At 56.5% G+C, this 19,254-nt stretch overlaps 1 protein-coding gene across 7 annotated transcripts in view; it reads right to left on the bottom strand.

Moving 5' to 3' along the window:
• Positions 1 to 2,032: 2,032 nt before the first annotated feature.
• The window catches only part of Banp (BTG3 associated nuclear protein), an 87,477-nt gene continuing 70,255 nt past the window's right edge, over positions 2,033 to 19,254 (bottom strand). For all 7 annotated transcript variants that reach the window (XM_013507969.1, XM_013507967.1, XM_005411014.2 and 4 more), the window contains 2 exons: positions 4,350 to 4,493; positions 2,033 to 2,612 (listed from right to left, as the gene is read on the bottom strand). In XM_013507969.1, coding sequence (XP_013363423.1) covers positions 2,541 to 2,612; positions 4,350 to 4,493 — 216 coding nt within the window. In that variant the 3' untranslated portion in view covers positions 2,033 to 2,540. The remainder of the gene's footprint in view (positions 2,613 to 4,349; positions 4,494 to 19,254) is intronic.

Here is a 19,254-nt window from a genome sequence, read left to right as displayed (position 1 = left end):
GGCTGCGGTGGAAAGGTTATGCTGCCTCACAGAGCACGGTGGGCAGTGAGCTGTGTCCTGCAGGAGTTAGGGGGAGATGCTCGCTGTCCTTTCCTACACATTTGGAAACAATTAGCAGGGAGGGGTTGGCTCTTTTGTGACAAGACTTTAAGTTACAGATAAGATTCCATAAAGATAAGTGTCCTAAAATGTTCTCTTTCTTCCCCTAGTCAGCTGTGGGGAGCAGTGTTTTCCTCCTCACCCGCTCCAGCTGAGGGAGGTAACGTGGGCACGGCCTCAGCTCCAGCTGCCTGAGTTCGCAGTGATTCTCCTACTGCACTGTGCCTGCTCCCTTCCCCGGCTGGTTGTACCATGGCTTTGTCAAATGTGTTAATTTTCTCAAAAACCAGCTTAGGTTCTGCTAGATGTCCCTGCACAATCTCTTGTGCTCGTAGGTGGGGAGTTTGGAAAGTGGCCGGATAAGGGTGTGCCAATGTGGTTTAAGGGTGTGACGCTGGGATTAAGAGTGTGGATAATGGAAGCCCACCCTGGGTGTGGGTGGCACAATCAGCAGGCTTACAGCCTGGATGGGCTATAAAGAGAAAGAGGGAAGGCAGGCTGCCTGCAGCCTGCACTGCCCTGGACTGTTTCTCCTCTGCCATGCCCCTCTGCCTTTGACACTATGAACTGTGGGAAAACCCCTCCTCTTTGCACATGTGGATGTTGAGTGTTTGTCTCAGCAACTAGAGAAGCATCTAAGACAGATTCTGCTGGTTACATTTACTCTACATTTTGTTCTGTTTCGTTAATTTCTACTTGCGTTTACGTTTTTCTCTAAGCACTTTGGATGTAGTCCACAATTTTTGATATGTAAATTTGTCACTCAATTAAAAATACTTTCAGGTGTCACTTTTCTTATTTGGTGTATGCATTAAAAGTGTGTAATTTAGTTTCTAAACACTCAGTGATCATCTACTCTCGTCAATTTTTCCTTAATCCCGTTTAGGCGGAGGACTTAGGCTCTGTGGCTGGCCTGCGGCCAATCTTGATAAAACCCCGAAGAGCCCTGGAGGAGCACGTGCAGCACAGGCTGCTCCGCCGCAGAGAGACCAGGGGTGCTAACTGCCTTGCTCAAGTACTCTACATCCTCGCAGGTTTTACACACTGTGTTTCCAAATGTCTGTCACAGATACTGAACTTGAAGTCTTAACATATAGTGCTGTGAGCCTTTTCCTCCAGGGCAATAGAGAACTTTACAACCATCTTCCTCTCTTCTGGGTTGTTCCAAGTTAAACAGCAATGTTTTCCACTATTTTACTGTTTTAATTCCAGTATGAGTCAATTTTACACAGGCTACTTGGTCTGTCTCCATTTCTACTGTTTGATGACTCCTTCTTGCCTTAAGGACTCTGGATCCATATTCTTGCGCAAATCCCTACTGCCCCTAACAGGAAACACCTTCAGCAAGTGACAGCTTAATTTTTATTTTTGGAAGCTTCATTCAATTCTTTGTTTTTAAGAACTCTGAGATATCATTTCTATATGAAACATTCACCTTTTCAAGTGAGTACTCCAAAGGGTAGAGCAAGGTAGAGGCATAGTGATTCTAGAAGCTACTCTGAACTCACCCCAGAAAAAGCATCGCGCACCTCTGCTGTCTGTGAAGACAACTTCACTGTTATTTCACAAACCCCGCTAACGTGACCGCCAAACAGTGTGGGCAGAAGCAGACCAGGTGCCAACGGCCATGTGTACTTCGAACCATCTCTTGCTGTGCGGAACTGTCCTCCCTGCCTTGCAGAATGCTGTGATGCCAAGGCCTCTTTGGAAAAGACTTTCCTGTGAGGATCCCGCGCTGCCCCTCCTGGCACTAGATGAATTCACCTTTGCTTCTGAGAGCTCCCTCAACCTGGCAGTGGGCTCTACTGTCCCTGGGGTGCCTGCAACTCCTGCCTCTGTGACAGGCAGCCTAAGCAGTGATTCCCCAGACACCCCACCCCAGGAGCAAGGGGGCCCCCAGACAAAACCTCTCAAGACGAAATAGCACAGAGGCTTCTGTGGTCATAAATACAGTTTATTTCATTAGAAATGCATAATTACAGTGTGTGGGGGCATGTCCCCCTAGAAAAGTAGGTAAGCAATATTTCCGTCAAAATCATTAGCTTTCTTTTGCAAACACCTGTTTTCATGACACTGAACAGAGCACAACAGCAAAAGGCTTCTGCTACTCCAGTTTTTTTTCAATTTTCTTTTTTGTTATAAACACCATAGCAAATTAAAAAAAGCTGTTTAAACAAAATATTGTAGTTCTTGATTTTCCAAGTGTACTTTACACGCTCCGTGCTGCTTCCCCTGTAGACACTGTCAGTGTGGCTCAAACCGAGGGCCCTCCCTGCATGGGGAGACTGGGACACGGTCCCCCTGGCGGAGGCGGCTTTCACACGCACGGCAGCAGAATTCACGCGGTCACCCCCAGCCAACTTCAAGAGCAGGGTGTGGAGACCAGGTCGTCAGCTGGGCCGCTGGCGTGGTACAGTCCTGGTGGTGGTGGCTGCCCTGCCTCACTGGATCTGGATGGCCCCATGCTCCAGCTGCATCTCAGGCTGCAGGGTGGGCTGCAGGGTCTCAGCCGTCTGCAAGGGGGGAGACAGGAGGGCCCTTCTGGAGAAAGCCCACCAGCGCACCTCCGGGCCACCACCTGCTCTGAGTAGCCGAGTGAAGCGTGCACACACGCACACACACACAGGCAGCTCTGAGGAGCTCTGGGATTGGGAGGAAGCTCCCCCTGCCTGCCATGGTGCTCAGGGCAGCGTTCAGTCCTGGCCAGCTATTTCCTACCCCTCAGCAGGGTCACTGTGGCCACTGCTACCGACTTTTACATCATTGCTGGAGGAAGCAGGACTGGCTGACCTCACGAGCTCAACCACTATTCTGACCCAGGCGCTCGGTGTCAAGCTGCCACCTGTAACACTGCCTCAGTGTCCCAGAGAAGCATTTCAGGGCCAGCTCCCCCTGCTCCCTCTTGCAGACCTAAGCCTGGCCCGCAACTTGCAGACATTGGAGGCACATGAAAGCTGTGCTCACAGCTTTCTTTTAGGACCAGAGAAGAGTGAGGATCTTAGAATAAGTCACTGATCCTCCTCCCAGGGTTCAGCCGCACTGGGGCGCCTATGCACACCCAGGAATGGCTGCAGGACTCAGGCACGGTGTCCACACAGGAGAAGGCAAAAGAAGCTAAGGTGCTGCCAAAGCAGAAGTCCTTGGGGATGTGAGGCCTGACAGTCCTTGAAGCACTCTAAGCTGCGCTTTTGTCTTTATGAAGGACACCCACACACTGCTTCCTTACAGAGGGAGGGCACTGCCAGGACAGGAGAGAGCTCAAGCACTGAGCCACCACACACCACAGCTCAACCATTCTGGCCACTTGGGACCCAGGCCACTTCCTCAGCAGCATCCCGAGGAGGACCTGCTGTGCTCCGGGCTCAGGAGCTGAGGCCTCAGCGGCAAGTCTGGGGCTTCTGCCGATGGCAGTGAGATATATGTAGGTGCTCAGCACGGGCCGCAGAGAGGCTAGGAGCAGACACGGGAGGCAGCCAGTGTGCCAGGGTGAGCTGCAGGTGGAGCAGGGCACAGCCTGAGCTGGGCGTGCTCCTGGGGGCGGGGCGATTCCTGTGCCTATGGCCCACACAAGAAGTTGCCGTGCGCAGCCTCCCTGCCAGGCTTCCCTGTGTGGCTCCAGGCACAGGAAACAGCGCCTGGCCCTCCCAGGATGGACTTGGTAGCCACTCCCGCAGCAACAGGAAGCACCTTAAGTCTAGAATTAGCCATTCCAAACACACACGGCTGGCAGAGCCTGACACCAGCTGCCTGGTGTCCCAGAACCAAGGTGCACCAAGCAGGGGCCACAGCAACCCCCTCCCCGACCCTGCCGTGGCAGTGCAGCGAGCATCCTCCACCTACGGCAGCCAGGCCAGAGGTGAGCGAGCAGCCAGCACTATCACTCTTGGCTGGCTGTGCGGAGCAGGCTCCTGCCACACGGGAAAGGGCGAGCGCATGGAGCTCCCGAGTAGGCTGCCACCCGCTGGCTGGAGGTGGGGGCGGAAGGCGAGGGGCCTGCCCAGGTGGTGTGACCAGCTGTCCCGGGCCTCCTGCATCATCACTGATGAAGCACATCCCTGTCAACACCCGCCCCTGCTTCGAGGCCAGGCCTGGGTCCGCCTCCCCACCTTCGCATTTTCAGGGCTTGTAAGGACAGAATCCCCAAACGTGCTCCTGCCTTCTGATCTCCCCCAGGAGGAAGCCGCAGCGGAAACCCCACAGCAGAGAGCACGGAGGAGCAGGGCGGCCTGCCGAGGAGGCCGAGGACTCACCTGTGCTGTGGCTGTGTGCTCGCTCACAGGCGCCAGCTGGACATACTGCACCTGGATGTCACTGCCCTGGAGAGATGACCCATCCACGCCAGCTGCGGCAGGATCCGAGGAGGCCACAGCGATTAGCTGGGCTCCCTGTAGCACCTGGAAGGACAATGCAGCTTGGTCAGCACAGCAAGGGCTGCAGGGCCAGCAGATGCCCGCTCTCCTGAGCAGCCCCACGGTGAGCCTGTGTACGAGAGGAAATACTTTGTTGCTCCGTGTTTCATTAAGCACTCTAATAAGCCCATTTTCACAGAATTAGCTGCGTCACAGTGGACAGGGACACACAGGCTGTAAAAAGACACACGTCAGAGCTAAGGTTCTGGGGTTAGACATAACTGCCAAACAAGTTTTCCTCATTATGGTCCTGAGATGGCGAAAGGCCATAAATAACTACAAAAAGGAATGCACGGGGAGGAAGGGCAAAAGGGAAACAGTGGAGGGAAGTAACAGGTGCGGACCAGGTCGGCCGTGGCGGTGAGGGGTGGAAGCACACAGCTCCCCGGCTGAGGTGCCTGTCCATGTGTCCACATGCCACTCTTCGAAGGGTACGGAGCGAGGCCTCACTTTCTCGGTCCCTGGAGCCCAACATTCTGGGGTCTGGACAAGTAAGCTTCTTTCTCACTGTCTGGCCCAGCGAGGACTCGGCTCCATGCCTCCCGCCGCCCAGGTCAGAATGACCTCTGCTTCGGTTCCAGTGCAAGTGTGTCCGTGTGTGACACCCACGCGCCAAACAGTGTTAGTCTGAAACCATTACGCAGAAGACAAGCAGGGCTTTCGGAGTGAGCCAAAGCTAGCTCCTGATCACGCCCTGTGAACCAGGAAGAGTCCATGTCTTCAGCTCAGGCAAGTGTTGGAGAAGAGACAGAATGCCAGCATGAGCTTAGAAACAAACCCTCGAGACCTCACACGGCAGCAGCTGTCAGGAAGAGTTCTGACTGCAAAGGTCAGAAGGAGCGGGGCGGGTGGGAGAGGCAGCTGGGCGAGAGGGCGCCCAGCAGCAGGTCAGGCAGTCTCCACCCTCGCCAGTCCCTTCCACCAGCTGGCCCACCCTGGGAAGTGCGCAGGGGAGGCGCACAGTGGGTCTCTGGATGAGCCGCAAGCGTGTTCCTCCACGAACACCCGTGTGCCAGGCCACTTCCCTTGAGGCCACCTGTGACTCAGAACAGGGCAGGTGGCTGGGCAGGCAGGACCAGGCCTCTCTCAGAGACAAGCCAGTCATAGGCCCAGCTGCAGGGACCCATGGGGTCTCTCACAAGAGGGCCCCAGCAGTCACATGCAGGATGGCAGTGCCCATGCAGCAAGCCCCTGGCAGAGCCCGCCCTGGTCTACAGAGGAGGCTACAGCTGGCACAGGCCTTGCAAACCCAGGGCCTGCTGTGCCTGGACTGAGCCACGAGAACCTCTGAAGCCCCTTTTGAACAATGCTTGCGTGTCCCGTTACGGAGCACACACAGCTCTTCAAAGATGCTCACGCTGCCTCAAGTGCACTCCTCCTGACCTAAGCCGCGTGGGCAGACAGACAGGGCTCCCCGGCCGAGTCTGCTGCCTCGTCTGTATACACACGAGCCAAGACCGCACCTCACGCGATCCTGGATGACTGTGAAAGCCTTTTCACATTTTTAAATGGTTGAAAAAAAATTAAGAGAATGTTTTGTGACATCTGACTGCAGTGGTTTGGCTACGGTGTGTCCCCTCCAAAACTTACACTGGAATGTGACTCTCACATGGCTGAGTCAAAGGGTGGGGCTGTCTCAAAGAATGACACCTTTCATCCATGGTCCTGTTTGAGTGGCCAGCGGGTCCTGGGCCACAGTCCTGCTTCCCAGGGCGCCAGGAGGCTGAGGGAGGGGCCAGCTTTGCAGCAGACACGTAAAGCCACACCCCTGGCTGGGCACCAGGAGACAGACCAATGGGGACAACCCATCGTCCAGCCTGTGTCTGCATGGGCCCAGCCCCACAGCCACCCCAACCCAGCCTCTCTGGGTCCCTGCTCCAGCCTGTGACGGGGAGCGGGCCAGTCCTCGGCCTCCACTGGCCACAAAGAGTGAGTGAGTTTGGAAAGACCAGCGGCACAGAGCTAGGCACTGAAGAGGGTCAGCCAGGCTCGAGTCCTTGTGCAGGCCCGGCCCGCACCCTCCCTCTGCACACGCGCTGCAGGGAAGGGCCTACCTTCCTAACTGGCTCCCAGGCAAATTTCAAGCCCACAAAAACACGTGCTTGGCACTCAACCCAAAAATGCCAGGCACGCCGCCTGCAGCTCTGCCACCAGGGCCCAGCGCCCATCGCCACGTGCCCTGGTCACCCCAGCCCCCAGTCTGCAGGGCACGGACGTCAGCTGGTAATGCCAGGGGCTCCGTGCTTGCTAGGGAGCAAGGAAGGCAAGCAGTCCATTCAGTGTCTGAATTCTGTTGTTTGAAGAATTCATCAACGGAAACTTCTAGTTCTCCCCTTCCGTTCTGACTTACAGGGTACGGTTTTATTATTCCTGCCTTCTGCAGGAATTGTGGTTTCACTTTATTTTAACCAAGCAGCTCAGTCTAAAATAAAACTGAGGCTTTGAGTGGAAAAGCTCTGTTCTGGAAGCAGGGCCTCAGTGTCAGGCGGGTGGGGACCCCTGCCTCTCCTGAGGGGCTGGTGGTCCTTGAGGGTGCAATGGGCCCAGGGGTGCAGGGCCGCTCCATCTGCAACTCGCTAAAGCCTAAGAAGGGAGGGACGTGAGAATGCTGGAGCTTTATTCAAAGCAGGATTGCTGCCCACTCAGAGATTAGGAATGTTCCTTAAATATTTATTTCCCATTAATCAATTTATTAGACAGTTCTGTGATTCATGAATTTTATCTCAAGTTTTTAAAGCTCTCTGTGTCCCCTGTCAGGATCCCCTGACCTGGGGAGCATTTCCTAAGTGAATTCTCCCTCATCCCAGCCAGATGTCTGCCGGCTCTCAGGAAAGGCAGGCCAGAGTCAGGGCAAAGCCCTGGAAGGCTCCTACCCCAGCTCGGCCATCCCTGGGACCAGCAGAAGCCGCAGCCGCCTGTCTCCCTCTTGCCCCTCACAGGCTCTAAGCTGGGTGGTGGCCCTGGGGGGATGGAGCCCACAGGGAGGGGATGCACAGGCCCTGCCAAGGGGAGGGCGTGGGGGGTGGCGCTATTCGCTGAGCTACAGAGACGTGGGGCAGGGTTCCCTGGGGACACTGCCTCCAGAGCCAGGAGCCTCCAGGGGGTGGTAGGGCACCTGGACCTACAGAGAAGGTCCAGAGGGGAGGGTCCAGGAGCCAGGGTGGCCAGGGACATGGTGGCTGCAGGCAGCCCTGTGAAAAGGAGGGAGGGACAGAGTCTTAGGGGTGGGGGACTGCGGGAGCACAGTGGCTAGAGCTGACAAGCCACCCTGAGGGAAAGGGATGGGTCGGGGGACCTGCACCCAGCCAGCTTCCTCCAGACCCAGAAAGGTCTGGCTCCTCCGTGTTTCATGTAAGCCCCACCCAGGCTTCCATGCTGCAAGGCTGAGCTGGCGGACACACTGAAAAGAACCCTTATGCTGCTAACATTCTGCGTGACCAAAAATCGGAATTCCTGAAAGGGCCACAGAAAGACCTTTTCAGACTAAGAGATGTCACTGTGTACACTCTAAACCCAAATGCCACCGTAAATCAAAGCCAGCCACTAATAGCCAGTGAGAATGTTGCTTGCACGATTTGTAAATCTCAAAGCACTGCTAAAGAGCACGCACAAGCAGACGGCAAGCACTGTCACACGCGCACCCCTGTGGTTTACACAGGGCGGCGGGCAGTGGTCAGGAATGGGACTTGTGGTAAGCCTGAACCCAAGTGGGCACACAGCTTCGTCTCTGAATTTTACTCCAGCCAGCTGAGTCACCTGAAACTTCTGTACCTCAAGTCTCCAAAGATCACTGTGATCTCCTGGCTCCACAGAGGTAGGGAAGAATGCTCTGGCTACAGCCAGAGGACTCTGCAGTCCGCATAGACACCTCCTCTCCAGAAACTGGGCAGGACACCTCAGGGCCAGCACCCCATAGCTCTGTGGCCAAGTGGGCTATACTCCAGGCTATCAAGTTTTCCTCCGCTGGGGGGTGCAGGCTGGGCTTGTGGGTGAGGTGGGCTGCAGGGCTGGGCAGAGGAAGCAAAGGCCTGAGTCAGGGCAGCCAGGAAGAAGCCAGGGAGAGGACAAGAGCTCGGCACCGTGCAGCTTCTAAAGGTTTTAACTGGAGAGAAAGGAAAAGCTCCTCCAGGTGGGCAAGGAGGCGGTAGAAAGGCCGAAGCAGGTACCCAACACGGCCAGCTGAACGTTGGGCTCTCTGCCTCTTTCAAGAGTGGCATAGGCAGTGCCACAGTGGTAAGGGCCCAAGCGTGACCTCCCTCTGGCACACAGGGCAGACACGAAGGCTGTGCCTCAAGCAGGAAGGTGTCCACAGGCTGCAGAGCTGCCAGAGTCAGGCCACTGTTCTAAACCCTGTGCTGGCGACGCGGCCTGCAGCTGCTGCCCTGCAGAATGTCGACCTCACCACGCTGCTGTCTTCTGAGACCATTACCAGAATTCTACATGTCATTCTACGCACCATCTCCCCGCATCCGTGCAGAGTGCAGCTTCCCCTGCCTTGTGCTCTCGGAGCGTGTGGCTGTGTCCCTGGGACCCCAGAGGCTCTGAGGCGCTAGTGCAGGCAGACTGTCTCATTCGCAGCTGGCCTCACATGCCCAGCCCGTCCTGGGATTAGGCCACATCAACACAGCCGAGGCGATAGGGCAGCCAGCGTGGTGAGACAGCACCTGCGCCAAACTCCATGCTTCTACGAGCATCATGTGACCCTGCTGCCAACCCCCACTCCAGGCCAAGTCCCCTTGGCGGGCAGAGTGACCCTTTCAGCACGCACATGACCACCACTCACTTCTCCCCACACACAAGGATCAGGCCCTGCTGAGACAGGTGGCTGGGGTGGGGGCCGCAGCATCCTGTTTGTCTCCTGCACAGCTGGCACAGTGGGGCCATCTCCCTCGCCACCCTGTGCCTGTGCTGCCCCACCCCCGCCGCCAGCACTCTGCAGGGCACCACCTGGCCCCAGCTGCGTCTGACCACATCACAGGGAGAAGCTTCCCGGCGTGCTGGGTGAGGGCAGAAGGCCGAGCAGACGTAGGAGGGTGGTCTGTGTACCCCCCGTGCCACCTCACCTCCCCCAAGCTGCAAGGGCACCCTGAGGGCAAAGGAGGGGCTGGGCCTTGTGGAGAGGGAGGCGGCCAGGCTTCACATGTGGAAAGGCCAGAACCTCAGCGCCAGAGCCCACTGCAAAGCTCTGGGCTCCAAGTCATCACACACCTGTGGTTGGTCACTGCCCTGGTGTGCCTTGCCCCACTGCACACAGGTAAGAATGTGCCCCTACACAACTCCCGGCCCCGTAAACCCAGCCCCAAACGCGTGGGCGCGCGCATTCGCATGTGCACATGGGCACCCTGGCCCCGAGCCCCTCCGCACCCCTCCTCCAGGGCCTCTGCACCCGCCCAGGCCTGCAGCACCCACAGGCATGCAGTTGTGTGCTGCTGCTAGGGGGCTGAGCCCGGGGGCGTGCACTGTTCTTTAATTGCCTCAGGATCAGTGGAGCCAGGTCTCTAGCGGACAGGCCCTGCCCGCTGCCCCTCTGACCTGAGCCCTCCTCACTCAGGCACGAGGTCCCTGCAGACTCTGGTGAGCCACCCGCAGCTCCTGGTGAGATGCGCACGAACCCGGGCCACTCGCTGCTAGAGGGCAACATCCAGAGGTCTGTTCTCCGGGGCCAGTGAAGGCCGGCTGGAGCCGGAGCGCGCTCCCGGCAGAGGCTGGGGGGCACACATGGCCCGTGGCTGGGGAGGCCGAGTGCGGAGGGAGAGGCTGGAGAGGGACCTGCGGGGAGGAGGCGGGGAGAAGCGGCGCACAGAAACCCTTTCCTCGCCCTCGCAGCTGCCGTGACTCAGGGCTAGCTTGCTAAGTGCTGGACTCACTTAAAAGCTCATGCAACGCTTTGAAATTCTAAGTTATAATGAAGCCACAGTTTTGTAAGCACTTCACATTTGAAGAGATTCTGCAATAAATGACTTTCATGTCAAATCGTCACTATTTTTAATGAAACTGTTGGAGTCGCAGCAGTTTTGGGGAAGGTGCCATCCGTGCTCCTGCTCTGGGAGGAGCCCCCTCGCCACAGGGCGGGAGCCGCCTGGCGCTGCCCTTAGTGGCCTCCACGGGGCTGTGTACGGGGCAATCCCAAAGACGGTAAAGCTCAGCACTTCCCAATCTCTTCTGTGGCAACGGCGACGATGTAAGAAGCTGGCCCAACTGTGCACGAAAGGGAGCAGGGACACTCAGCCGGACCCGGGGCAGTCAGCGCGCTGGATGGGCTTGCTAAGTGCTTCCCAGCTGAGTGACACACTCCATGTGTGCGGCTCAAACCCAGGTCCCGGCCTCTCATTGCCTGCCCCCACGGGCTGCGGGGCCTGGCCACAGTGGGGGACGCCAGGCACGGAGAGGAGCTGGCGACTGCACCCCAGATAAGCGGCCCAGCCAGGGCCCTGTGTGAGGGAGAAGCACAGGCTGCAAGTGACCTTGCAGGGAGGGAAAGGCCCAGCTCTGTACAGGAGAAGCAAAGCCTGACCATCGCCCCGCGCAAGCACCTGACGGCAGCACAGCGCTGCCTGCGGCTGGGAACCAAGTCTGACTCTGAAAGCTCTTTCCTCCTCACACACAAAGCAGCAGCTTTATTGGACTTTTTCTAATTATATAAATACAAGGCTACTATTAAAAAGATCTAATTCCGAGAAATATAAAGGAGGTTAAAAAAAAGTCACCCAGAGCCCGCTGCCCTAAGACAACGATCGCTCTGATGTCCCAGGCCGTCTGCTGCTGCTCCAGGGGGCGGTGGCTGGGAGACGCCCCGGCCAGATGCAGCGCCCTCTTCCCTGCTTGCCTGAGAGACAGCAGCAGTGCTGGCTCCTCTCCTCCCCGCTGCCCAAATCCGGAAGTCCCTTGAGGCTCCTGGCACGCTGAAGGGCTTGCCCGGCCCTGCCCGGCCCTGGCTGTGACCTGGCGCCACTCACCAGCACTGTGTTGTGTCCCTAGCGCCCACTGCACCGCAGTACACTCGCCTCTCCACAGATGATCCCTCACCAGTTTTGGTTTTGCCACCATACACAATACTGTCATTACTTTTTTTTTTTTTTTTTCCAGAGAAAACTTTTTCCAGAGTCTGCCAAACTTTTCTTAAAGTTGTCTAAATTACTATCCTGAGTGGAAAACAAAGATTCTACTTACAGCCTGTCTCTATCTGGAAGAAACCAAAATGGGTACAACCTCACACACCGTGGCCAGGACAAGGCGGCTCTGAGCTCCCTCAGCAGGACACATGGAGGTTCCCTTGGCAGAAGTGTCCCTCGGCCCACCCAGGCATGTCTTCTCATCTCCCACAGAGGAGCCAGTGAGACCAGGGCCACATCAGAGCCTACCACGGGGAGGCACCTGCAAGCCACCACCTCAGCCTGTTACAGGAAGAGGCTGGTAACTGAGACATGATCTGGGTGCGGTCTCCAGGCTGGCACAAGGCAGGCACCAACCTGCGGAGGCACTGCGCAGACCCGGACTGCTCGGCTCTGGCTATGGTCTTGGGACCACGGTCCCCACAGGTCTGCGGTCCCCACTCAGGAGGTGCTGTCCTGAGTGACCAGGCCCACCCACCATCATGGGCTGACGCCAGCTCCCAGCACAATGGCAGAGTGAGTGCGCTTCGCCTGTGAATACTGCTCCAGAGCAACGTGACCACTTCCTAGACACCGGTGACTCTGCGATGGAGCAGATGCAGGCTGGGTGGAGTTCACCCACACCCCACAGACGGCAATGAGGCTGGGGCAGTTCTAGTGCTCCGTTTCCTCTGCTTAAACACATGCCATCAGGAGCCCCTCACACCACTGGAGACTGATGACAGAGACGTGGGTCCTTCGGGTGCTCCACAGTGTAAGCAAGGAGGCCAAGCTAAAAGCAACTGACCTACCAATCGGTCCATTTGTCCCTACTAAGAGAAAGCTCCAAGTGTTTGACTATACAGGTTTCAGTCTGTGTCTAGCTCCTCGTTAGCTTGTGCACAAGCCAGCTCAAAAATCATCAGCAGTCCCTGGGGCGTGCTGAGCCTGCCGGCTGGGTGGGGCCCTGCTCTTGTGGCAGCCTGTGCACTGTCAGATTTCCCACACAGGAGGTTCTCACAGTGAAATGATGAGCCTCAGTAACCAGGCAAGACCACAAAGACAGGAGGTGTGGAGTCCTCCAGGACCAATCCCACAGCCAGGCAGAAGGGACACAAGCAGTCCACAGGGGCACAGGCTCCTGCTGGAGGGGCAAGGGGACACTGTGGTGGTGACCACAGTCATTAGGCCCTTGACACAGACACAAGAAGGCACTCCCATTCCCTCTAAAAGCAAAAGCACTTCCATTCCCTCTAAAGCAAACCGCCCCGACAGCCCTCACATGGTGCAAGGGTGACGGGGACATATTTTAATGAGCAAAATGAGGCCTGGAAGTGCTCTAGAAATCCGTTTCAAGGCAGTCTTTGATTTGCCCACTTCACTGTGCCTGAGAGCGCCTGGACGTACCACTCAGCCCCCTGAAGAGTGCAGGCTGCTGACTTGGGCAGGATCACGAGGTAGCAAAGAGCAAGCCCACCCACCTAAGACAAGTCCTTCACCAGCGCCAACCAGGGGGTGCACTTGGGGAGGTGCCTCGTGCAGGCCCAAAAGAGGACGGTCTACCGCTGCTGCCATGGAAGCCTGTGGCCTCTCTGGAAGGAGCAGGCCTGACGGAGCCATCACGAGTGAGGCACACAGGATGAGCTCCCACTCCTCTCTGGTGATGAACTCTCAGCTTCCTTCTTCCTGCTTGCTCTGAGCATGGAGCAGAGCCCTGGCCTGTGGCTTTTCCAAACAGGCTCTGGAATGCAGAAATATCTAACTGGAACGGAGAGAGGCCAGCTCCCAGGCCAGTGGCCAGGAGCATCACCTCCCAGCGTCCAGCTAGCCCATGGCTGAACCTGAGGGGAGTTCCCAAGGGGCCACACATCACTGTCACGCCGGGGACGCGTGGGGGCGGCATGTGGGCATGTGCTGCTTCCCAGCTTCTTTTGCTGGGTTTTCCCTCGTACATTTCTGAAGCAGAGCCAGTAATTTTTCAGACAAAAGAAAAATGGCAGAGGGTAGGAGTTCGAAGCCGCCTACTAAGGCAAGCCTGGGTCCAAACACACTGTGTTTTGGAACACACACATCTGGTTTGCTCCGCTGCCAATTCTGAAACTCCATTTAATACCCAACTGAGATGATGCAAAACTGGTGCGAGCCTGAAGTAAGTGCAAGACGCCCAAGGACTTTCCAGTAATATCTAGATACAACACTCTCGAGTTCAGCTAAGAATGCACCCAGATGTAAAAAGACAACAAAGCTCATGCAGTCAGCACTCTTCCACACTGAGTGCGGTGGATGAGCAGGAGGCACTGGCTACACGTCTGGGCAAAAGCCCAGCTGCTCTTTACTTGTTTTTGTCATCAACTTCTAACTCCAATCTGTTGAAGGTGATGCCATCCACTGATCCTAGTGACTTTCCCAGGCCAGCGATCACAAGGGAGCTCACATGGAACAGTGAGGTGTGAGAAAGATCCTATCCCAGTGACGCCCCAAGCCAACAGGCCAGGAGGCTAGCCAGCCTCTTGTTCGTATATTCATGTGACAAATGCAAAAAAAAAAAAAAAAAAACAGGTCACCCAAAAGGCCTAATCCCATGGATAGGAACACTACCAATATATTTTAAGACTTTTGAAAACTGAACTGCCCACTGTGGACAGTCAGAACAGACAAAGGGGCAGAGGGTCAAGGCAAGCCAGCCGGAGTCTCCTGCAAAGAAGAGAAACGTGTACTCACGCAGACCTCAGGCTGAGTTTAGGATGCGGCGTTGCAGAAAGGCATCCGTGACCCATGCGGCTGTGCGCTGGAGCTAGCAGGCTGTGAGCAGTCATAGCTCAGGGGGACAGCAGAGGCCCGAGGGGCACCTCAGGATGCTCCTCCTGTCCGGACACCATGGGGAGAGAGCAAAGCAGCAGGCAGACCCAGCATGCCCAGGGCTCCTTCCAGCGTCCGAGCAAACCCCGCCATCCAGAAGAGAAACCAGATCTACAGACAGGACCTACCAAAACAGAGGTCTGGAGACACCTGTCCTGCAACCCCATGGTCCAGACAGCATCGGCCGGAACAAACCCATAACCCTCCATGACGGCGGAGCAGCAGGTAGGGGCCCAGGCACAGTCAGAGCCCGAGCACTGAGCTCCTGGGCGCTGCAGGCCACAGCTTCAGGTAGGGAACGATCAGGGACAGACAGGGCCAGCAGCAAGACAGGAGACGTTCATCACATGCATCACCGCCAGCTCTGTACCCACACATGCAGGAGAGCTGCTGCTCACCAGGACACTGGGGCAGGGCTTAGCTCCGTCAGTGAGGGGCAGCCCCATCACTATCGGTGACGCACTTTCACAGCTGTGAGCATTTCTTGTTTTGTTTTTTAGTACTGGAGATTGAACCTAAGAGGTTCATCCCTGGCCCTTTTTAATTTTGAGATAGGGTCTCATTAAGTTGCTAAGTTGCTCAGGGTGGGGTAAAACTTTCAACCCTCTTGCCTCTCGGTGTGCTGGGAGCACAGGTGTCCCGCAGACCCCACCCACACCTGCTCCCTGGGCCCTGAGGACCTCCACGGAAGGAGGGGAAGCAGAGACTGTACCCCACAGCCCTCAGCTTAGGGGGAGCTGGGGTGCTGGTCACACAGGTGGGCTCCATTCTGCTCAGCAGCAGCTCCCCAGGGCACAGGGGCCACGTGGAGACCAGGGAGGGCTGAGTGCTCTGCCTCCACTGCAACTGTCTTCGGGTCACCTAGGCAACCTCTGCCAAGTTGGGGCGCTGGGCACTCATACCCGGAGATGAGGCAGGAGATGTCTTCAAGGTATGCCAGGATGTCGGAGCCCAAGTCAGGGGGCCGTGTGTGGAGGAACAGCTTGCGCCCAGACCAGACCGGAGGGCAGGCGCGGGGTGCCAGCAGACGGGAGCGCTGCAGTCAAAGGAGGCTCCCAGGGCTGGGCAGCCGTCGCGGCACAGGTGCAGGGAGAACCAAACAGGCAGCAGCATCGCTGCCGGCGGAGCCCCAGCGTGGCTAGGTGGCCCAGCCCAAGCAGGCGGGCACCCAACCTGGCTGACACGGAGGACTGACCACGGACCCAGGCTCCAGGGCAAGTGTCCAGGAACGTACAGCTGGGCGCTTGGCGCAGATGCAATCTTGTTTGTTTTCTTCAGCCGCCCTCTACCAGTGAGCAGGTGGAGCCCCGAGGCTGACTTGTTTGCCCACGGTCACAGGCCCAGTCAAAATAATAGAGACAGGAGGGCTGTGAATGCACTGCTCCCACCACCTGCAGGTAGTGGGGCAGCAAACTACCCTGGGGCTGGAGCATCGCCACCACAGACAGCGAGAGCAGTGACCCAGGAACCCCGAAAGCCTCATTTCAAAGTAATTGCCCTTGGACTTCGAGGGAGTTACTCACCAAGAATGGCTCGGACTCGGCCCTCAGCTCTCTTCACTGACCTGTCTCCTGCTGCCCACCTGTCTGTCAGGAATGGCTACCCGCATCGTCCCCACACTCAGGGGCTGTGAGGACTCAGCTCAGGTGCCCATGGCACCCCAAAGGGAGAACTCTCCACACTTGAAGCACTTGCTGGGGAGGGCCGCTGTGGAGACCACTTAAGAAGCCAGCAGACTCCCTCCTGTACAGTCGGCCCAGACCTGGGGCCCTGGTGCGAGGTCCTTGGCTCTGCTGACCGGCAGGCCCATAAGTGCACCTCTGCTCTGCAGACACAGCCCCGGTCACGACTTTTCAGCTTTGTGATGGTGCAAATGACCTCCACGACCACAGTGCTCTTCTCTCTCCCAACCATCCACTGTCACTAAGCAACACCAGCTGTGCTGAAGAGCGGCTGGTGGCAGGCCGAGGCCTGTGTGCTGACCAGAGCAGGATTCAGCACCCAGAGCTGCGGTGTTCTGTGCGTGAGGGGCATCCGACGCCTTGTGACGCAGTGCATTTTCAGGTTCGGACAGTTTAGTCCTCTAGCCTGTCTGTACAAATGACCACAGCTCACACCTGGCACCCTCAGTCTCTTTCACGGCTTCCCAAAGGCTGGGGAGTTACAAACGTAAGTACCTCTTCCACGAGACATCAGCAGCAGCTTCACCACTGAGTCTTGGTAAGTATCAGACATGTGACTTCCGGGTGAAAGAGTCCCCAGAAACATACAATCAATTCAGCCATCAGCAGCCGTTCACCCTCAAAGTAAGTAAAAATAGCAGTGGGGAATGGTGTCAGACTTGAGACACGGCCCCCTCCTGGTAGCCCTTTAACCTCCTGGTAACCCTATCATTTAACACTTAGGGACCAGTGTGACTGTCACCTGGCTCCCTCTTGCCTGGCACACAGCAGCCCCTCTCACAGGTACGGTCCAGGTCCAAGGTGTCCATCGACATCCTCGCTTGCCTGCCTCTGCATCCAGCCAGGGCGTGCAGAGAACGGCAACCACTACTGTACCACCCCCCAGCAAGGTCTCCCTGGGGATGGGTGGGGCTGTGGTCACCACACCCCCACAAGAGGGACACAAGCCTTTCATTTGATTCTTGGGAAGTTTATTTGAAAATGATGAAACCTATCAATACCAACTGTCCACTGGAAAGGAAGATCCCACCTCTTCTTGACTGTCTGCAGCCACAAGAGCCCGATGTGGGCAGGGACTGAGCCACCAGCACACAATGCCCCAACTACACAGGTGTCTTTGGGGGCTTATTCTAAAGCTACCCCAGTCTCAGCCAAAAGCGGGCCCTTCCAAGACACCATCATGCCAGTGCACTTGGGGCTGAACATGTGAATTAACCATCTTACCCAAGCTCGTCCTTTTGTGTCTTTCCCAGCCAAACCTGTCCAACTTGAAGTATGCTTCTGTATCACAACTTGTGAGACACAGTAATAAACTCAGAAGCAACAAAACTGACAGCCCTATAAGTAACACAGCACCCTACTGCACAGCCAGCTGGCACTCCAGCTGGAAGCTTCCTTCTCCAGAAAGAACAGTCATGAGCCCAGGCATCTGGGCCTGGCAGCCTGCACCCGCCCAGCCCTGAGTCCTCTCCAGTCCCTCCAGCAGGACAATGTGCTGTCAGGGAGCACTTGCTTGCTGGAGTGACAGAAAAGACACCTGGAGACTGGGCATCAGTGTAAGAAGTCACCAACCCTCCAATGGTATCTATGGTTACACAGGGGACAAAAGAAATCAGCAGTTTCCATCAGCTTCAGGTGCCAATTTTCCAGTCAACTTTGAACAAGAACTCTGGAACGAAGCCACAACTGCTGAGCAGCTCAAGGCCCAGGCTCAGGCCCACACATCTCTCGGGAGCTGCCCTGACCCAGCCCAGGACTGAAACTAGTGGCTGCACCCTAAACGCAACTGCACCCATCACGGCCACTGCCTTCCTCCTAGAGCAGCGACGAGGGAGGACCCCAACAACAGGACACATGGGGTCGGCGTCTGCACCACAACAGGCCGCGAGGCACGAGGCTTCTCTGAGACGCCTAAGCCATACTCTCTGAGGTTTCCATGAGACATGGCTTCCAGAAGTTGGCCCTGGCCCAAGTAGTTCAATATAAATGTCACATTCCAGGGAACCTTCACCTCCTTGATGCTGAACACTGGGTCATTTACCACTCATGGAAAAGGCTCGATGAGAGGGCCTCGGGGGAGGAGACGACTGCAGAGCCGACAGGTGGCAAAGGGCAGAGGCCTTGGGCCAGGAGCCAGCACCCTGGGAGGGGCCACTGGGGAATCCCTGCCTCACCACACCTGCCCAGTGCAACCAGCACTTGGGACTTGTTAAAGCCTCCAACTCTCCCTAGGACTGGGCATGGCCACTCTACGTGAGCCCATGGCAGACCCACTGGTCACACAGCACCTGCCCTCACCCTGCGTGCCCAAGGTCCGGCCTCCAGAGGTGTCACCACCCCTAGGCCCCAGCCCTCCTGTCCTGCCTGTTGTGGCCCCATCTCCCCCCAGTCAGGGGAGAAAAGCCAGTGGATCTACAACTCCAGAAAAGCAATGATGGGCTGGGGATGTAGCTCAGTGGCATAGCGCCTGCCTGGCAAGTGTGAGGCCCTGCGTTTGATTCCTGGTACCCCAAAAAAGAAAAAAGAAAAGCAATGATGAAAGTGTCCTCAAGGGCTTTCACAATTCAGGAAAACATACTCTTACTCCAAACATTCCCCCTAAACCCAGATGAGCCTTGTGCTGTCAGTTTCAGGAAATCAGACACCAATACTTACACCAGGACAAGGAAGACCCAAGGCTGCGTCAGGCTGGGGGACAGCCCCAGACCACGGACGCTGTCCTTGAGGGGGCTCACCACCCCTAGGAATGGGCCTTCGCCTCTTGGCCCAGCAGGAATGCCAAGATGAGCAGGGTATTTTGTGCCTTTTGAAACATCACTCCGTTGCACAATTATCTGGTCAGTTTGAAAAACGAAGCCATTATGAGCAGAGTAACTTAGTAAGTACAAGATGCAGCCAAATGATAAAATGAAAACAGAATTTCTACAAAAACAAGAAAGGATAAGCCAAATAGGTTCACCAGAGAAAGGCAGCTTCCTAGGAACATGTACTGTTTAAAATCAGAAAGCTGAGTTTGCTTTGAAGAAGGAGAGGGTGCCTCTCCTCCTGGAGGCTGTTGGCCTCCACTTAAGGGCTGGCTTTAACTTGAAGTCCCACACATATGACTGATAATGA

The sequence above is a fragment of the Chinchilla lanigera genome, unplaced genomic scaffold (genome assembly GCF_000276665.1).
Source record: "Chinchilla lanigera isolate Chin_1 unplaced genomic scaffold, ChiLan1.0 scaffold00140, whole genome shotgun sequence".
In the NCBI taxonomy this organism is placed as follows: Eukaryota; Metazoa; Chordata; class Mammalia; order Rodentia; family Chinchillidae; genus Chinchilla; species Chinchilla lanigera.
The sequence above is the reverse complement of the archived record's forward strand: the minus strand, read 5'-3'. Positions and strand labels throughout refer to the sequence as shown.